Genomic DNA, 21,183 nt, shown 5'->3' on the forward strand with positions numbered 1-21,183 from the left:
TGGGCTCTTCAGGGCAGGATTCTGAATTTTAAAAAAGGACTTACTAAAGGGAGGGAGAGAACAGAATATTTAAAACTAATACCACGTAATAACTTAGATGTAAATGTACCGGGAGTCTGCAACAAACACCTGACTGTGGGAGTGTCACCCACCTGGGGGAGGGGTTACTGCCCTTTGTGATGTCATGAAGGGAAAAATCTCCAAACGGCCTGTTTGAGCACACATTTTCTGAAAAGTGGAGCAGGCAGAAGACGGAGAGGATGGACTTTTCTCTTCATTGGGGGGTTTGTAGACAGACTAGAGACACATGTTAGTGTGAGAGAAACATGGTGAAGTGGATTTTGTAAAATATGTGGACACTTAATCAATATTAAGGTGGTAAGAAGATGAGTTTCTAAAAGACCTATGAATCTCCAAGTGACCCTCCCTGTGTGTAATGGCTTTAAAACAAGATGCAGAAGAAGAATCATTAAAATCCAGACCGACTATAGATGAGATACATTCCTTTATTGTAATTCAATTCTGAAACGTCTGCTCAGCTGCAGGAATGTCACGTCAAAACCAAAAGAGCTTTAAAAAAAACTGCTCAGAGAAAAGCATTTCATCATCTGTGAAAATAAAAATCAAATCAAACTGAAAGTTCTCAACCATTGCACATCATCAGGCGGCAGAAAGACGGAAAACAAAACAAAAAAGGAAGCAATCAACACTTACAGTCTTATATGATTGAAGAGTGAAGAGTCGGGTCGAGAGATTAAAAGGAAAAGAAAAGGATCATTTAAATATTTTAATCCATGAAAAGATGGAAACAATTTTTTTTAAAGATTCAGGATTTAAAAAAAAAAAAAATGAAATGTGCTTTAAATTCAACGACACAAAAATCAAGAACGGTTTCATAACTGAACCGCAGCCCTCACACTGATCAACATGAAGAGACACAGCCGGTAAAAAATAACCCTCACAGTCTGAGGCTGCTCTCTGGACGGACACACACACTCACTCTGTCACCTGTCAATCACTCACATCGACACTCGGACGCTCTGAAATCTGACTCCACTTCAGTCTGTTTATACAGGAAAACCCTTCATCTGCAGCGAACTCAGCATGTTAGCATCACCAGCTGCGAGAATTAAATATTTAAAGATGCTAACGAGCCGCTTGATTCCGAAACTTCAACGGACAGATTTCAAACCGTCAAAGTCTTTTCTTTGAGGGAAACCAGGAGGAGGAAGAAAGACACCGGGATTCAGTTCACAAACGTTACCGACTACGTCCCCTTAAAGATGTTAGTGTTTTTTCTATTGACATTTTTATCTTGCAGAACTGAGGAGTTGCTGGTCTGCCTTGAATGGTTAGATTTTGTGTAACACAAATATTCGGTTGGATCGTTCGTCCGTCCTGTCTCCATGACAACAGTTTGTCGACATCGGCCGCTGTTTGACCGACACCGCTCCGTTACTTTTTACTGCATGTTCTATATTTGAGATTGTTTTTTAACCCGATCTGACACGGAGCGAGGAGGACGTGGGTACAAGACACGATCCGTGGGAGGTTAAACCTACGGGGAATATCAAACATTTGGAAAAGGGCGCCGATAACGTCGACAGCGCCTTTCTGAAAAGATGAAAGATTTGAGCGCTTGGAGCGGTCGCATAAAAAAGGCGGAGCGTTCAGAGGAAAAGTTGCCGGGGCGCTGCGCTTTTTCTCCAGGCGGCCGCTTTCTGCTGAGAACGCTCTCTACTCATTGAAAACATCTTTAAAAAGACGCTGGTGCTCAGAAAAAAGCGCTCGGTGGACACGGGGCGTTAGTTATTCTCTACAGAGGAAATAAAGAACGTTCACGACCTGGAAATGTTTTAAAACCTGCCGTGAACGACATCAGGAGGTGAGATTCTTCCTCCTCTGCTCTCTTCAGCTCAAAGACGTTCAGAAACTGAAAGTGTTGCCTTCACTTTTTCGGTCATACAGCAACAAAGTATAAAGTAAAGGCTCTTATTTTGACAGGTATGCCAGGAAGCGAGGAGACTGAACAGGCGACAGGAAGTACAAGACACAAAATAGCAAAGGCTGCAGTCGGTCGTCCTTCTGCAAACTGACTCCGGAACAGCTCGGATAGTTCGACTGAGAGGTGAACTTAATACGCCATTAAGATCCGCATGTTAGCGCTGTTACCATGGCAACCGATAGTGCTCAATAAAGGTAAAAATAAAATAAAAAAAGCCAGTTGAATGTTATAATCCTGCTTTTAAAAAACACAAAGACACACGCTGCTTCACAGAAAGAAATCTAAAGGTTGAAGCTGCACTGGGAGAGAAAACAGAACTACATTTCCCAGAGAACACTGCAGCAAGACACATCCAATCAGAGAGCTTCAGACTCTGTTGCTGGATGGTATGAGTAAAGCTCTCTCTATTTTTTTTTTATATACATTCAGTGTCTCATAATTTTGACTTTTTTCAGAGCTTCAAAATCTCTTCAACATCGCGAACGCACATTTTTAAATATTTACTTTTTTAAATCTTCTTACTTCTATATTTTTTGGCGACAATGTGCTTCCATACATTGTAAGAGAGAACTCATTGGGAAAACAATATAATATGTCTTTACCTTTGAATATGGATATCTGTTTTTGTTGAGAGAAATGGAGGTTAATCAACATAAACAGTTTTTAACAGAGTGAGATTCTTCCACCGTCATCACCTCTTCTCCGCTCCCCTCGTGTCGGGATAAACAAATGACAGCGACGTGGTTGTTTAAAAAGGACACCATACCAAATAGAATCTAATTATGTGCAGAAAAAAAAAAAACCATCACCAGGGTCATGACTCGTGCTGCGTTCAGGTTGCATGGGATTAACATAAATTCAACACGTCTTTTATTTTATTTAAAAGTTACCCCCGTTGTAACTCGTACTTCACATTTGTTTTAATCTGACCCCCTTAATTCTGATCACCCTCAGAAGCAAACATTATATGGAGTGCAAAAATGCAGAAGCTAATAATTCCCACAGGACTTGAACGCATCACAGAGTTCAGCAGACAGAAAGAAGAAGAAGAAGAAGAAAAGATGTCAGTCTGAGTTTTCGCTGTTGATTTTTTTTCTTTTACTGCAGAAAGAGTCGCTCCTCTTCTTCGTTAACAGGAGGAGGAAGAGGGTGATCCGAGGGGGACTGGTGCATTATGGGTAGTGTAGTTTGACCGGAGCCAGTCAGGACTGTCTGTTGTGTTTGTGTGGACTCTATGAGATGGCCTTCGCCTCGGGTAAGAAGGCCTCCCAGTATTTAATCAGCTGAAGGAGAGAAACAGAAAAAACATCAGAATTTACTTTTGTAAAATGAACTTTTGCTTTTTTAATGTGAGTCATATAAAATATAAAACACATTAAACATGATCACAACTCTATGTGTTGACTCACAGGTTCCCTGAGTTAAATAAATATTGTCTTATCCACAAACATATCTCAGTAAAGGTCGCTTTGACATGTGAGGCTTCATTTCTTTAGTTAGTTTGGACCAAGAAATTTTACATAACTCCCTGGGACTTTTCACATCATGTATCCCTCCGCCTCCTCAGCCAGGACGTCTGAGTACGTTTAATGAACATTTACAGCTGACTGAGTTTCTTTGTATTCATCATCTCAAACCTCAGAATCAAAACAGACTCGTACTTCAAAGGTTTCATGTTAAAGTTCATTTCTTTTAACAAAGGTTCATACTGCAGAGTAGCTGCTCTGCGGTAACCATGGACACCAACAGGAGAATAGAATGTTCTAGTTTCAGATAACTTGTGGAACTTGTTGAGTTTGTTGATGTTGACTTTTTATCACTATTTTCTGCTTTTATAATCGTTGTATAAAATAAAACATCACCCTGCAGGATGAGGCGTTAAACTCCACATCAGACCTGTGTTGATATTCAGTTCAACATGTCTCCATCTTGTGTAATTTGTCTTCCTTAAACTCTACTCAGGTTATAAAATATCAAATAAATGAAAGTTTGTTTGTGTTTACCTGCTGTTGTGTCTGAACCAGTGACTCCAGGTATTTAATAATGATCGCTTTAAAGTCCTTCACTCTCTCTTTCTGTTCATAAAGAAAACACAAGTCAAGTTATTTTAGATACAACATCATTTTGTAATCATTCATTCTTCCATCCATCAATCCATTCGACCATCTATACATCTAACCATCCATCCATATATTCACCTGTCCATCCATCCATCCATCCATCCATCCATATATTCACCTGTCCATCCATCCATCCATCCATCCATCAACCAATCCATTCAATCATCTATCAGCTAATAATCCATCTGTCCATCTATTTGACAATCCATCCATCCATGATCCATTCACCTGTCCATCCATCTGTATATCTAACCATCCATCCATCCATCCATCCATGTCTCTGTCAATCCATCCATCCGTCCATCCATCCATCATCATCCATCCATGTCTCTGTCAATCCATCCATCCGTCCATCCATCATCATCATCATCCAGCCATCCTCCATCCATCTATCCATCATCATCCATCATCATCCATCCATCCATGTCTCTGTCAATCCATCCATCCGTCCATCCATCATCCATCATCATCCATCATCATCCATCAATCCATCATCCAGCCATCCATCTATCCATCCATCCATCATCCATCCATCATCATCCATCCATCCATGTCTCTGTCAATCCATCCATCCGTCCATCCATCATCATCCATCATCATCCATCATCATCCATCAATCCATCATCCAGCCATCCTCCATCCATCCATCATCCATCCATCATCCATCATCATCCATCCATCCATCATCCAGCCATCCTCCATCCATCATCCATCCATCATCCATCCATCCATGTCTCTGTCAATCCATCCGTCCGTCCATCCATCCATCATCATCCATCCATCATCCATCATCATCCATCCATCCTCCATCCATCCATCCATCCATCATCCATCCATCATCATATCCATCTATCCATCCATCCATCATCCATCATCCATCCACCCATCTATCATCCATCCATCATCCATCCATCCATCTAGCCATCCATCATCTATCCATTATCCATCCATCCATCTATCCATCATCCATCTATCCATCCATCTATCCATCCATCCATCTATCCATCCATCATCCATCCATCCATCCATCCATCATCCATCCATCATCCATCCATCTATCCATCATCCATCTATCCATCCATCATCCATCAATCCATCATCCATTATCGATCCATCATCATCCATCCATCTATCCATCCATCATCCATCCATCAATCCATCCATCCATCAATCCATCATCCATCTATCCATCATCCATTATCCATCCATCCATCCATCCATCCATCATCCATCCATCCATCCATCATCCATCCATCAATCCATCCATCTATCCATCCATCATCCATCCATCCATCAATCCATCCATCTATCCATTATCCATTATCCATCATCCATCCATCATCCATCCATCCATCATCCATCCATCCATCATCCATCGTCTCACCTCAAACCTGCTGACTTCTTTGCGGATGGTTTTAGAGATTTGCTCAAAGTCTCTCTCTCCCTGTTGGACCTTCACCTCCAGCTGAAACACACAAACAGTAACATTTAGTTTTCTGTTTAGAATCTGCACTTTGAATCCACATTTTCAGAGCAAACAAACTTAGTTACTCCTCATGAATATTTAAAGGATAAATTCTCCACTGATTGAACTCTTCGTTGTTGTTTTTCTTCAAACGCTCAGATCCTGGATTTTAAAGTATCACTTAATCAAAAAATTCTAAATCAGTTAACAACATGACGATCCTGAGATCTGTATTTGGAACATTTCACACTGTTGGTGTTTCTCTCTAAACATGTGTTGAATGGACATTTTACATTTGATAAATCAGCCTCAAACCTGAGTTTACATTTCTGTCCTGGGAATCCTTAATTGACCATGTAATATAAACTCTAACTGATGAATAATTAAAGCTAAACAGCCTGTTGTTGTCTTTCTGAAGAGCTTCGTTTAGAGACACTCAAACTTGTGAAACGTGTGAAGTCAAGTCCTGATTTTAGATGTAAGCTTTAGTTTGAACTTTGTAAAGAAGGCCGTTCACATTTCAGTCGTGAATAAATCAAATTAACAACTAGGGGTTTAATTCAACAACAGGAGGGTTTAAAAGGATCATCATTTAGTTTGAACTGTTTTGAGTGCAAGCTGAAAGAAAACCAAAAAAATATTTGATCTCAACTTTCAGAACGTCTTAACGTTTTGTTCAGACCTAGCCAAAATAAATAGAATAAAGAATAAAGCAAACCCCTGTGTTCATATTTTAACAATTTAAACTGACAAGAGATTATCAGATTTATTTGTCACGTTTTTTTAGACAACAACTGCACGATGTGACCAATTCACTTTCCCTGCAGCAAACCAACATCTTCTTTGTTTAATATTTTTTAAATACCTACTTGATTAATCATTAGGCAATTCAGAGTTGCAGAAATTTGATTTTTATTCAACTTCAAACTCGGGATGCATCGGTTCAACATCGGTATTGGACATATCGATATCGGCCCTGTTGACAGACTTCAGCACATCGACAAATAATGTGACATTAGCCGATGTCAGTGCCCGATGTTTATTTATTGTGTCAAACTACGACTGGCTTCAGAGAAGTCATGAAACAAACATCGGTATCAGAGACGGTAATCGGCTAAATTGTTATTTCAAACATCGGTTTCTGCCCGGAGATTCCTAACCGGTGCATCTCTCCTTCAAACTATTCCACTTGTGGAGCATCCTTTTCCACTCCTGTGAGAATGTCTCTGAACACTTCAGATAAGTCGATTAGTTGAAGTTATTGATATTTAGTGAACAAACACAACAAACACAAAGTTAAATGAGTCGTTTAAATCTTATGATGAGATTCATCTTCACTGAACTTTCTGGTTAATTATGTTCAAACTGGAGTGAGTGATGTGATGAAAACAAAAAGTGTCACATGAAAAGGTTCGTCTGTTACCGAGCTTTCAGGCTCAAATGAAACCCCGAGGTTCACAAACAACTTGTGTCCAAAGGTAAATTTGAATAAACAAACCTTTTTCGACAAACCAATTCATGGGACTGATCATGTGACGCTTTAACAGCCGGAACAAAACACAGCACCAAAACCAACGAGGAGTGAGCGTTTTATGAAAATACTGACAGAGAGGAAAATGCAACTGAAGAGGAGTGAAGCAGGCAGACAGGCAGGTGGACGCAGAGCTGCAGACACACACACAGACAGACAGACACACAGACAGACAGACAGACAGACAGACACACAGACAGACAGACGGGGCAGGTCCTACCTCCTCAATCTCCTGGGTGCAGGAAGGCATGGCGGGGAAAACGCAACAAAATTTAAGAGGCAGGAAAATAAAAAATGTTCAGAGCTTCCAAAACCAAAGAGGAAGATCCGGTGACATGAGCAAAGAAAAAAAAAAACACCGACAAAAATAAAAAGAGCTCCTCCCTCAGACTGTGACAGAAATCAAACTTCTCCTCTCACCGTAAGACTAAACTAACTTCCTGGTTTGTAAAGTCACAAAAGCTGAAAAGTCTGATTCTTTGTGTCTTGTTTTATTTAGGCCCTGCTCGTATACATCAGTTTAAAGGAGCAGTATGTAACTCTGACCCCTAGTGTTTAAAATGGGTACTGCAGTCTAAATTCTAAACATTACAGAGAGCTGTCCCCCCCCCCCCCCCCCCTCCTCTCTAGAGTCGATGCTCACACAGGTCACCATATGGTGGACACTGAAGCTTCAGTGTTTATCCAGCTCTGCATCGGTCTGTAAACCTTTCTGTGTTCTAACCTCTCTCCATTTTTCAAAAGCATCTCCAACATTGATCCTAGTTTGAGCACGTTTCTGCTCGTGGAGCTTATTAGAAACATGCAGAGGCTTTTTAGGTCGGGTACAATCACTTCTATCTGAACCTCTTCTCTTGCCCGCTTCCATCGCTGCAACACCTGTTGACCTGATAACTGCTCTCATATCTGGCAAATAGAGGGGTGTCCAAAACCGAGCACTAGTCTGGTACCATATATTTCCCAAGTGAATTTTAACAGAACACTGAACATGTGTAAGAGCAAAAATGCTAAATCAGATTTTCTCCAAGTGAATGAACTCTGCAAAGTAAAGTTGAATTAGAAGTTAGAAAACGTTTTGCACTGCTGCCAAGAATAAAAAAGTTAAACCAGAAAAGACCGCAGCGACCTCATCTCTCTAACCCTCGCTTGAAGAGTTTTTAATGTTCCTCCGTTTCACCTTTTATCAGCCGTGTGTCACGAATAGAAATGTGCCTTGAATGCATCATTCTGTTTCTCATTCAGGTGCTTCTCAAAGCTGTTTCCTTTAGATTTAGATCTCTCAATTCCACTAAGACTAAAATGCTGCTAATTTCATTACATCTTGAATTATTCATACATATCCTAATATCCTTATTCTATCCGTTAAAAAAGCCCTGAGTCTAAATTACCTTACTCCATGAATCAGTTGTTTTTATTCTCCTGTCTTCAGCCTGAGCACAGAGAGAGGGACAGCAGCAGGCTCACAGAGGCCGTGCTGTTCCTGCTGGTGGCCCACAGGGGGCAGTGTGGGTTAATAATGCAACAGCAGAGACTCTGAACAACCTCAGAGGCACAGGAGGAAAACTTCATCTTCAGGAGTTGTACAAGGCGGACATGATTTTGGAGAAGAACGTCATAATTTCATGTGATCATCTTTAAGAAACCCAGTGATACCTGAAACTCATCAGGTGTATTTGTCTGATTTCTCTTCAAAAATATCTCAAATATTTATCTGACAAGTCCAAACAAACATCTTAGTTCAAGACATTAAAAACAAAAATACATCTTAAATTAGTTTAAAGAAGCCAGAAAAATCTGCCAAAGGGACGAGAACATTCGCTCAAATGTCTTTAAATAAGTACTTTCTCATTTACATGGAGATATCTCATTTTAAGACAAATGTTCTTGTCCCATTTGCAGATTTATCTTGAAATACGATGTTTGTTTGGACTTGTCAGATAGAAACAGCTCATGATAAAAATATTGAGATATGTTTGAAGAGAAAACTTTGAGACTTTGACTTTATTGTCCCAAACAGGACGTTCTTCTCCGCAGCCCTGAACATGTTTGACAGCGAGCTGAGATTTGAGGGGTTTTTTTGTCGTGTACTGACGTAAACGTAAACGTGATCCAACAAAACCTGACGACTTCCTGTCCCTTTCCTTCCCAGTGACACAATCTGTTTAGGGTTTCACTTCGGGGTCTTACTGTTGAGTGACAAATTTGAGTGTGTCCGTCCCACCCTGGAAAACACATTGCGTCCATAAGAAGGCTCACTTTTCTTTTTTTTTTTTTTTTAAGATTTTTTTTTTTATTCAGGACAGTAGATAGAATCAGAAACCAGAGAGAGAGAGAGACAGAGAGAGAGACGGGGATGACATGCGGGAAAGGAGCCACAAGTCTGGCCGCCCACTTTGAAGACTACAGCCTCCGTACACGAGGCGTGTGAACTAACCACTAGGCTAGCGGCGCCCGCTGAATCACCGCCTTTAGACTAACACTCGGTTTGGAGTCTGTTAATGGTTGTTTTTTATTTACAGTTTTTGTTTTGATTATCAGCTGTTCTTTCACTCTTCACTGTTTTATTTCCCGTTAATTATTCATGTTGTTTTAAATCGTCTCTCCGGTTTGTCCGCCCTCCCCTGACTTCCTGTTTGAATCTCGAGCTCGTACAAAATAAAGTTGTTTATTTTTTTTAAAGTTAGCGCTTCACTAAATCGTCTTGTCTTGAGGTCGCCTTGTCGTACTTCTTCACAGACTGTAAATGTGTTTACAGAGTGAACGGATCCTATTTGGTTGTTAACACGATGAGTGTGTGTGTGTGTGTGTGTGTGTGTGTGTGTAGCAGCTGCTCGCCACGATTCAGCTCCGTCAGCCGCAGCAGCAGCAGCAGCCGCCGCGTGAAGTAAAACTCTCGTCTCTGTTTTCTGTGTTTTTGGCTGCAGAAAAAGAGCCGCTGTGTTTTCTGTTGCTGATGTCAGAGAGAGAGAGAGAGAGAGAGAGAGAGAGAGAGAGAGAGAGAGAGAAAGAGAGAGAGAGAGAGAGAGAAACCAAAACTCTCCTGACAGGCGGCAAAACTCTCGTCGGCTCTGAATAAATGTTGGTTGTAACTCTACTGCGATCTGTCCTCGTCTGCAGCTCCTGACAGCCTCCCCCTAAAACTCCCCCCGTTCTCGCCCCCCCCCCCCCCCCCCCAACACATCTGACAGCTCCTCGGCTTTAACGCCAGACCCCCGACCACGCTGTGAGAGTGTGTGTGTGTGTGTTATCCTGACAGAGAGGATGAATTTGTGTGGTGACAGCTTCAACAGACGCTCTAATAAAGTACTTTTCTGCTCTCTGCTGCTCTTGTTTGTCGTTCTCAGTTTGTCTGCAGACTCAAAGAAAACAACGTTTTCACTTGAGTGAACCGTGAAGGTGCGCTCGTTTTCTCTGCCTGGACGCGCCAGCAGCCTCAGACAGAGGAGGCAGAGATGAGGGCATCATTTACACTCGTTATATAAAGCTGGATTCAGACCCATATGGTGTGTATCATCGTCTCTACACTCGTTAAATTATGAACCATAGTGTCAATTAAAAGTTATCATGTGCTAGCAGAGTGTTTCTAAAAACATGGGCTCAGATAGCAGCAGAGGTCATTTAGAGTTTCAACGTGTAGCAGCGGATTTAAATTTTTTTTATAAAAATTTAAATATTTCAGGGTTCCTGCACACTTTTAAAATTCTAACTGAAGACGTTTTGAGACCTTTTAAAGACCCAAACAAAGAAAGATTAATACAGCATTTACAGTGTGTAGAGTCGGTGCTTGTGTCTTTATTTTAAGAGGCATGCGGGAGGGAAAGGAGTCACAGGCCGGACCCAAACCCGGGCCGGCCGCCCTCGAGGACCACAGCCTCTGCACATGGGGTGAGGCGCACTAATCACTACGTTACCGGCGCTCTTAAATCTTCAGTCATATTTTAACAAAAAGTTTCACAGAGAGATTTTTGCAAATCACAAGATAAGCGTTTAGGTAGAGTAACATGCTCCTCCCTGACTTAAGCATCATGTTGAGGATAAATACTGAGCCAATGCTGCGTTACATGTGCGCTGTCAGAGCTCCTCCAGAGTCATATAGAACTTCAACTTCAGCCCCGAGTGTCCTGAATCCTAAATGTTGTTTTGCATCTTACAGATCACCTCTACATGTATGTCTTTAATTATTGCTCAGCCATCTTCTTTCTGATTGAATGAACTCTTAAACGTCACGACGACCCCTTGTGTTATAAATCTTTGTTTTTGAATCCTCGTGTAGAAAATGATCTTTGTCTGTTCGTCGTCTCACCTCTTTGATCTCGTCTTTGGCCTGCTGCAGCTTGTCCGGTTTGTTGGTGTGCTGCAGTTTGGCTTCAGCTTCTCGTTTCTTCAGCAGCAGCATCTGAGTGTCCTGCCACTTCTGCCACGTCTTCATACGGTGGTCAAACACACCCTGCGCGCACACACACACACACACACACACACACACACACACACACGGTTCAATACACACCAAAGTACTCAGGACTGTCATCAAAGACGAGCTTCTTCACAGAACCTTCAATATTTTGATTGGTGGTTGAGGGAGAAGTTAAATTCTTCCAAAAGTTGAACTTCTTTTAGCTAAGAGTGCAGCGAGCGCAGAGGTAGCTAACCGCCCTGATCGCTGAAAACGCTGTCTGTGGTGTTTTATATCCTTCAGTTAATCAGATATCGTGATGTTTCATTGGATGATTGTCTTGGATCAGTTATGACCTGATATTGACATCATCGTGGGCCACATATTGTAGATCGTATCGCACGTTACCATGCGATTTTACCCCACAAATCTAAATACATTTGATCTATTTCCAGCCTTGTGATTGACTGGTGCCAGTCCAGGGTGTGCCTTTCGCCAGATGACAGCTGGAATCGTCACCAGCCCCCCCCGCGACCCTGAAGGGGACGGGCAGCAGAAGCTCAGTCTGTAGGGACTTGGGTTGGGAACCAGAGGGGTCGCTGGTTCCTTACGCCCGGTGCTGACCAAGTCAGGAAATTAGTCTGGTAGTGTGAGAGGTGCCAGGTCACTTCCTGAGAGCTGCTGAGGTGTCCTTGACATCCATAATGGATGGATGATCTAATTCTTTGAGCGTTGGGCATCTTAAAAAGCACGTCACATTTATCAGGACATTTCTGATAACTGGTTGGCTCAAATAAAGATTCAAAAGGAGCAGCGACCCGTCACCCTGTAGCTCTCTATAAATAAACACCTTCTACAAGTGAACTCAACACGACCCTAGTCCTCTCTACGACAGGACTCAGGTGTGTGACCTGGACTCAGGTGTGTGACCTGGACTCAGGTGTTGGGTTCAGCTCAGACAGCGGGTTGGATCAGTACTTTAGCAGAGAGGTTAAAGTAATAAAGTCTAATGAAGATACTTCACCGATGACGTAATGCTCGAAGTTAAACTCTCAGCTCGTATTAGTCAAAACAAGGTGAACCAGTAGGCGTGCTCGCACCTTGACGGCGGTGATGAGGCGGACGTAGTCGCCCAGTAGCTCGGAGAAGAGGTGGAAGTCCGCGTTGGCCTGGTCCTGGTGCAGCTGGTCGATCTTCTCCTCCACCTCGGCGAGCTGGGACAGAGCGCGGGACAGAGCCGTGTGGTCCTCGCTGTTCCCCAACATGGCCGCCGACTTGGCGAACTGCGCCGTGTTCACCGACAGCTCTGCAGACGAGGCGAGGGGACAAGCGGAAGAGTCGGGGGTTGAATATAATACTTACAGTTCAGTCTGAACACCTTCAAAGTGAGACAGTGCAAGCTGAGAATGTTTAAAGCACCCAACCATCTTCCTTGACCTTTGACCTGGGTCGGCGCCGTCAGTCTGATATCGAATACGTTAATTACATCAATATCGGACATGATACCGATATAAGATTGGATCGGTCCCATTTCTAACTTTCAGTCAACCTAACGACAGGCTGAGAGCTAAGGCGGGTTTTAAGCTTCTTGACAAACTGTTGCACCGCGCCCACCTGTCAATCAAGTCAACTACGTGTCTTATTGTAATTAACGCCTATCCTTCATCAAATTAAAACGGATGAGTCATTAAAATAGTAACCACCCATGTGTGCCGATCGAGACATGAGCTAATCAGACCTGTTTTTTTTTTTTTTTTAACCAGGCTGTAAACATGTTAATCTCTGCTGTAAAAACAGGCTTTTTAGAATGAGTGTGTATGTGACTTCCTGTGCTTCTGCAGCCAGCCTCTAGTGGACACTTGAGGAACTGCAGGATTTTACACTTCAGCATCGGCTTCATCCTCAGGAGGTTGCCGCTTATTTTATACACGACTGATTATTTACAGTAAAGCTTAAACAATCTCAAGCACCTCCTGCAGTTCTGAAAACTACCACTAGGGGTGCTAACATCCCCATTAACGATTGGAGACACTAAACAAACGGTGTTTTCTATGCACGTAGTTTTATGTAAGCAGGACAATTGAATACCTACTGCCCCTGATCATCTGGAGGCAACATGAGCCGCTCAAACTTTGATCTCATCAGGAGATAAAAAGTTTAAAAGAATCAGTCGGAGAGTCTCGTACCTTTCCTGTGACAGACCAGAGACTCCACGCTCATATGAAGCTTCCTCAGCTGAACGTCCAGATTCTCGAAATGCTGCTGCTTCTCCTCGAACCACTGACACACACACACACAGACACAGACACACAGACACACAGACACACAGACACACACACAGACACAGACACACAGACACACAGACACACACACAGACACAGACACACAGACACACAGACACAGACACACAGACACACAGACACACAGACACACACACAGACACAGACACACAGACACACAGACACACACACACACACACACACACACACACACACACAGACACACACACACACACAGACACAGACACACAGACACAGACACACAGACACACACACACACACACACACACACACACACACACACACACAGACACACACACAGACACACAGACACACAGACACACAGACACACACACAGACACACAGACACACACACACACACACACACACACACACACAGACACACACACACACACAGACAGACACACAGACACACAGACACACAGACACACACACAGACACAGACACACACACACAGACACACACACACACACACACACACATTAAGAATTCAGTCAGAACAGGATGATTCTGTCCTTCTGTTAAACAATGATAACTAAATGAACCTTAAATAAACCAGAACTTTTCCTCACTCACTTCTTCTTTTCCTATCTTTAACCCCTTCTTTTTCTCCTGCCCTGTTCTGCCTTTCTTATATCCTTTCTCCTCCTTATTTTATCCCTTCTTCTTCTTCTTTCCCGCCGCTTCCTTTACCCGTTTCATCGATTTGTTTCCTGCTTCCAAACATTTATTTATTTCCTGCATTCCCTCCTTGTTTCCTTTTGTCCTCCCCTCACTTCTCTTTACTTTCTCTCCTTTCCTCCTCCTCTCTATGTCCTTATTTCATCTATCTCTCTCTTACCTCCCTTCAGCTCTTCCTTCCTTCCTCCTTCCTGAGCGAGTTTCTGTTTTCTATCTTCTTCCCTTCTCTCTCTGGTTTAACCTTTTTCCTTTTCTTCCTCGCTACTCAATCCCTAATGAACCCCCCTTTTTCCTCCCCTCTTCTTTCCTTCCCTTTTTCCTCCCTTCCCTCGTTCACTCACAGCGTCCGACTCGTTCATCTTGATGGTCATCTTGTTGACGGCCTCAGCGGCCTTGTTGACCATCCGGAGGAGTCCGGCGCTGCTCAGAGCCTGAGTGCTGACGGCCCGCGGTAACTAGACAACAAACAAACAAACAAACAAACAAACAAACAAACAAGCCGTGTAAGCAATGACACTGATGAAGACACAAAACAAGATACATTCAGTTATTCTTATATTTTATGAGGTTTTTATGATGAATCTCCTTTTGTCTGATCTGCTCCTGATTTCATGTCAAGTTTGATTCTTATCTTGATAAATTCAGAATACGAGAATAAAGATTTATTTCTTGGCTTTATTTTGAGACAGGAGAATGAAAAGAGACATGAAATCAGAGAGAGAGAGAGAGAGAGAGAGAGAGAGAGAGAGACTCAAACCGGAGCCACCAGTGTTAAAGGACTTTAGCATCTACACATGGGGCGCACGCTCCAACCACTAGGCCCCGGCGCCCCCCCGTCTAATTTTTTCTAAATTATTTTTCTGTTCTTTTTTTCCTGCTCTGCATTTCCTTCCATTCCTCCTCGCCCAAACGCCGCACCCCGCTGTCGCTCTTTTCTCTCCTCCTCTCCGATTGTAATGTCTCCCACGTTTCAGCTCCACCCGCTTTGAATGAAACCGCTTAACGTGCAGAAACCACCTCCGCTCTTCACGCCGTCACTCTGAACACCGCCGGACGTCCGTCTGCAAACAGCCTCATTTTTCTTCATTTTGGAAAAGTTTACTTTTTTTATCAGACGTAGGTGGTTTTCCTGTGACGCTGGAGCTGATTTACCCCCCCCCCCCCCCCCCTCTAAATCTCATTTAACAGGAGCGGCAGCAGCAAGGGGACGGCTCGGGTCCCCGGGGCCCTCGCTAAAGCGGCGACCGGGGTAAATGAGTGGAGGCGGGGGGTTAAAATAGCTTTCAATTCCTGGTGCGCCCCCCCCTCCCCCCCTTCTCTTCTTTCTCTGGTTGTGTTTCATTAAGCGGTCCAGACCGGCCGACACGCTCGGTCAAGCGTCCGAGTGATTCATCTGTTAAATCTGTGACACGAAGCCATTTATTCTGGACCCAAAGACCGCCGGCTCCTTCCCAACACAATCCCACCAATGGTTAGCTTAGAGATGAAGCGGAGGAGGACCAACAAGATGAAATGTTACACAGGATTTAGTCCGAGTGGATAAATAAATAAAGCGAGGAAACAGGAAACGCAGCGGACCCTTAAACCCTGAAGGAGTTTTTAGAGGCTCGGCTGCAGGAGGTTTCGACTCGCTGGTTTGACCTTGTCGGGACGTTTTGCTGCTCTTCAGAAAAAAGAAATAAAGACTCGGAAAAGTCAGACAGAGTTTTTTTTCCTTCCTGGTTTGGAGGTCGGTTTGTTGTTTTTTCCTCGTTGAAAGCAGCGCCAAAGACTTTCTACAGACACATGCGCTCCTGATCATTTCTAAAAATAAACGTTTGAGCCGTTTGAAATCGTCCTGAGTTGATATTCAAACGCTCTCAAACCCTTTGAAGTCAACTCGTCGGTTGCGCGTATGTTTCTGTTCACACCTCGAAGGTTTTATCTGAATAACTTCTTACTGCGACCTCGGACACGATCTATAACTTTAGGGCTTTTAACCACAAGAGCAATCTGAGTACAACTCAAACTAAAGAGTGGAAAAAAGAACAAAGTGGTGAGTAGAAGAAAAGGAAGGATGTGCGCCAAGATCGAAGCTGCACGACCAATCACAGGGCTTGCTGCAAGCCTGACTAAAAACAGCAGCAACATGTTGTGTTAAAGAGCGTTTTAGAAGCATCCTCAGACTGTGGTGCCCTCAGGTGGTCAGGGAGAGTATTACACAGACGGGGAGCATCGTTCGTTTTGAGGACGTGCACGCCAGGCTGCGTACGTTGGCTCCATCGTCCCTTCTGGGCCTCCGTACAAGTGTGGTGGTGTCTGTGTCTGCAGAGACTCTGTCCTCTGACTGTTCTGCTTGTGTCCATGTCACATCAGTGATGAAGATGAGGGTTCTAGTTTTGAGTGACGGTCTGATAATAATAACAGGTGTGTTCAGGTTGGACTTGAGCCGTGTCATGATCGTGTGTCTTTGTGTTCTTCCTGTAAATCTTTGCGTTTACCTCTGAGCTCTCCAGGAACAGCAGCACGTCGGGATCCTTCAGCAGGATGGGATGTTTCACTGTCCTCATCAGATATCTGCAACAGGAACAATAACTCTGATTATCATGAAGACAAACGGCCGACACTCGAGGAGCTTTGAAGAGTCTAAAAATAACCTCAAGCTTCAGCTAACGTCAGAGGACAATCATCACCGACAATAAAAGCTTTGTTCTTCACCAACTGATTGAATTTATGATCTCACACTGATGGTCTTTGATTTGTTCTTCTAAGTATATCTTATCCTCTGTACGAGGGTCGAAGAATGTGAAATACAGGCTAGTAGACGCAAATAACTCAGATGGTGTACTTTCTCTGTAAACATTACAATATCAGAAATTACTGGTTGGTAGTGTTGTAAAGTTATATGACGGCTTGAACTGGCATATCGACCGGAGCGCTGTGTAACCAGGCATGTGGACGTTAACCTGCAATGAGGACTGAAGCCTGGTGTTATTAGCAATGCTAACGTTAGCGACTTTTGCAAACCTAAACTGCCAGATTCAACCCACAAGGCACTGCTTTTTGGTTCACTTCCCTTGTTTGGTCAGGAGAGCGTTCTCACCTGGTGCACTTGGAAGCGAACCGAGACCCCCCGTTTCTGAGTTTGGTTCTTTTGAGTTCGTTCACACGGACCAAACGGCTCAGGTTAACGTCTTAACCTTTGATCTATCAGAAGGTTCTTACTTTATTCTTACTTTCAAAATAAAAGCACGGGTTGAATTCAAACAGCAAGCAAAGTACTCCCAGCTGAAGAAAGCCCAACAATTTTATTTTTTAAAGGTCCCATATTCTGCTTTTTCTGGTTTTATATGCTCTTTAGTGTGTTTTCCAAGTGTCCTGTACATGTTTAGGCACATTTAAGTGCAAAAATTCAAAGTCCGCGGAAATGCGTCTTCTCCTACGTCCTCCTGTTAGCTGTAGCATTAGCTGCATGTAACGCTCGGTTCTAGCCCCCCTCCATAAAAATGTGTCAGTCCGACGTCTTTGTCATTGTGAGATCACTGATCTAAGCCCATTGGCTCGTTGTGGCAAGCCCTGCAGCTCATGTTGAAATTTACAAGACGCGTGCTGAGCAACTGACCAATAACGACAGAGCGGATCGGCAGACCAATCAGAGCAGACTTGGCCCACGTGGGGTCTAACAGTGTGGGCTCAACAGAGTGTAGCTGACGGACTCAGAGCGTAGAGGGAGCAAGGAGGAGCAGTACATGAAAACAGACACTTTTTTTCAGACTTTAGCTATTGTGAACGTACAAAAGTAAGAACATAGATTAAATATATGAACCCCAAAAAGGGCAGAATATGGGCTCTTTAAATGCAGAATAATGGAATTTCAAACATACGTTAAAAAATGTGATTAATTGCGATTAATGATCGTAATTTAGCGTTTAATCACATGCTCAAAATTCCATTATTTTGCATTACAGAGCAGTTTTTGTTGGGCTTTTATTTTGAATTTTGGAATACATCACAATACACACCTTAACGCTGACAGTCTAAGAACTGACATTGGCTCTGAATGCAAAAGAGAGTAACCTCAGTCTGCAGGTTACGTCGTTAACCCCTTCATGAATAAACATTAAAAATAATTCAAAGTGATCCAGATGAAAAAAATATTTATATCTTAGCTACTTTTACTCTGAAAAAAGTAATCATTCATAAAAAACGATTTCAGTTAAAGGAGAAATATTGAGTTTATTTTTTGTTTGTCCATCAGTGTGGAGTTCTGCAGCTCTGAGCTCCGACAGCTGTCACTGGCTGACCTTCCTGTCAATCAAACTCCATCAGAAAAGGGCAGCAGAATGTCAGCCCCGCCCACTTCTCACCAGCCTCCATAGTATTCAATACACACACACACAGTCATTGATACAACAAATTATTGATCGTAACTGAAGCAGGAAACATTCTGGTTCAAATAATCAATAATAGTTTGAAACGGTTTCAAAGTGTCAAAATGTCTGGACGACACATCACTGCTTTTACATATTTTCGCTCCCTGTCCACACTGCATCCATTAAATATTTAATTCTCTGCTCTGTGAATTTAAGTTTCCCCGTGCAATCAGTCTGACATCCAGTGCTTTTATTTTGAAGGTAAACAAACGGATGTGAGGTGCTTTGAATTGACGAGCCGCTGACTGAAATCACAACGCTCTGAGGGCTCGTCAATAAACGTCTCGCTGTGAGCCGAAAAAAAGTGTCAAAGCCCGACGTTCCTATCACAGATGTGGATATTATTAATGCACCACTATCTCCACTGGCCCACTTTGAGCAACAGAGAGGAAAATAGAAACGGAGCGTCGGGGTAAAAACAGTAGGAAACCAATAGGAAACAACAGAATCAGGCTGATTTTGTCACTGACGCTCATTTGCTTGTGTTACATACATATATACATTCTTTCCTAAGTCTTATTCTTCTGTTTCTAACTTTCTTATATCCAATTCTAATTTTCCACATGAACGGTGAAGACAGATCGCTTCATCTTTTTCTCTCTGTGCATAAATCAATAAAAAGTCTTCTAACGAGAGGAATCAGGCTGCAAATAAAACATATTTTATGTATCCATTCAGCTTTCTGTGCTTTCTGTACGGTTCAGACTGATACAAAAAGAAAGACACTGGTGCTCAGAGTAAAATGCGAGGTGGACACGGGGCCTAAACGCCTTTTTTCAAACACCTGAATTCTATAGAAGTGAAATGTTGATCTCGCTGTAATCATGATTCTTCAATCATCAGATATCCAGACATTTTTTAAGCTCCTCTAACAATTTCTCTGTTTGAGATTGAGGGTGATTGAACCTCTTTACAGAGTGTCCTTGAACGCACCACAGAGGAATCCTTTAATTATAGCTCATGACCAAAACAAAATGTTTTATGAAGCTGATGATTTGTTTGCCTGCAGCAGCTTCTGTCGTGTATTTTTACCTCTCGAGCGCCGACCTCCTCTTCTCCACAAAGTCGTTGGACGACTGGTCCTCCTTCCCCACCTTCACCTTGGTCATCCCTGCAGGGCGAGGAGACGCTCGTTAACAGAAGCGGAGACAGGCGTACTGACAATCAACATAACAAACAGCGTCTCTCAACACCGACAGCTCGCTGAGTAAACTCTGAGTCCTGTTCAAATATGTTTTTGTCTTTTCCTTTGTTTGAGAGTTTACTGATGTTTGTTTCATAAACACTGCTGGAAGAGTTCCACTTCTTTATGAAAGTTTAAATACTCTGTTTCAAGTTAAAGCAAAGGAAATACCACCGATCAGATCGAAGTTTTGTTAAATAAAAAACATTTTGTATGTCAGATGATTCATCAAAACTGTAAAAGAGATCGAACTCAGCGGAGAGAAATAAACTCTATGTAGGAATATAAAACCCTGGAGACACAGAACTAGTTCTATATTAAAATGAGATATGTATAAGCAGCAGTTATTTTATTTTAGGGCCTGACCGATACGGGATTTTTGGGGCCGATACTGATATCGATATTGGGGAGAGAAAAAAATCTGATATATCGGCCGATATCTTTTTTGGATCGATGTTCGATCTTTAGAGATGGATAAAGATAAACACATTAATGCATTGATCCTTCAAATGCAGTTATCAAACACTTGTGTAAAAGACTCATAATGAAGACAAGATGGGAAGAACTGAGCATGAACGAGCATCACTGCTTGGAGGGTGATGATGCTCGTTGTAATCCATACAGCGCCCTCTGCTGGGGAAAGAGAACCGCTAGTGTAATCTAAGAAACTCAAATGATATGCTGTTTGACTGGTGAATAAATCGAGTAATATCGGCTCATATCGGAGATAAAATGAGTCACTGGATATGCTGATATCGGCCGATTAATCTTTGTCTTTAGGTTAGATTATCTTTAACATCGGCCTCTACGCTGTAACGATCCTTTATGGTAGTTTAGATTTACACCATAAATCAACAGATCGCTAAAAACATCTACACAACAATAAATAACCACTACACAGCGGCCTCCCCGATGGCATCAATCGTATATTATTAATCCATTAAAAAAGCTGAGGAAACTACGACAGAAAAACAGCTGTGACAAGCTCAGATATCGCCATAGCAACACATCAACAACACCATGACAACATCCATAACACGGCTACATCACACAGCTTCATCACGCTCTGATTTTACCCGGGATAGAGCTCCAC

The 21,183-nt window shown here is 42.7% G+C and overlaps 1 protein-coding gene across 2 annotated transcripts in view; it reads right to left on the bottom strand.

Moving 5' to 3' along the window:
* Positions 1 to 486: 486 nt before the first annotated feature.
* Positions 487 to 21,183, bottom strand: part of snx2 (sorting nexin 2) — a 36,941-nt gene continuing 16,244 nt past the window's right edge. For both annotated transcript variants that reach the window (XM_061039137.1, XM_061039138.1), the window contains 9 exons: positions 19,940 to 20,018; positions 16,976 to 17,051; positions 14,837 to 14,950; positions 13,701 to 13,794; positions 12,615 to 12,820; positions 11,425 to 11,568; positions 5,510 to 5,590; positions 4,009 to 4,080; positions 487 to 3,288 (listed from right to left, as the gene is read on the bottom strand). In XM_061039137.1, coding sequence (XP_060895120.1) covers positions 3,238 to 3,288; positions 4,009 to 4,080; positions 5,510 to 5,590; positions 11,425 to 11,568; positions 12,615 to 12,820; positions 13,701 to 13,794; positions 14,837 to 14,950; positions 16,976 to 17,051; positions 19,940 to 20,018 — 917 coding nt within the window. In that variant the 3' untranslated portion in view covers positions 487 to 3,237. The remainder of the gene's footprint in view (positions 3,289 to 4,008; positions 4,081 to 5,509; positions 5,591 to 11,424; positions 11,569 to 12,614; positions 12,821 to 13,700; positions 13,795 to 14,836; positions 14,951 to 16,975; positions 17,052 to 19,939; positions 20,019 to 21,183) is intronic.

Source organism: Labrus mixtus, chromosome 5, assembly GCF_963584025.1.
Source record: "Labrus mixtus chromosome 5, fLabMix1.1, whole genome shotgun sequence".
NCBI lineage: Eukaryota > Metazoa > Chordata > Actinopteri > Labriformes > Labridae > Labrus > Labrus mixtus.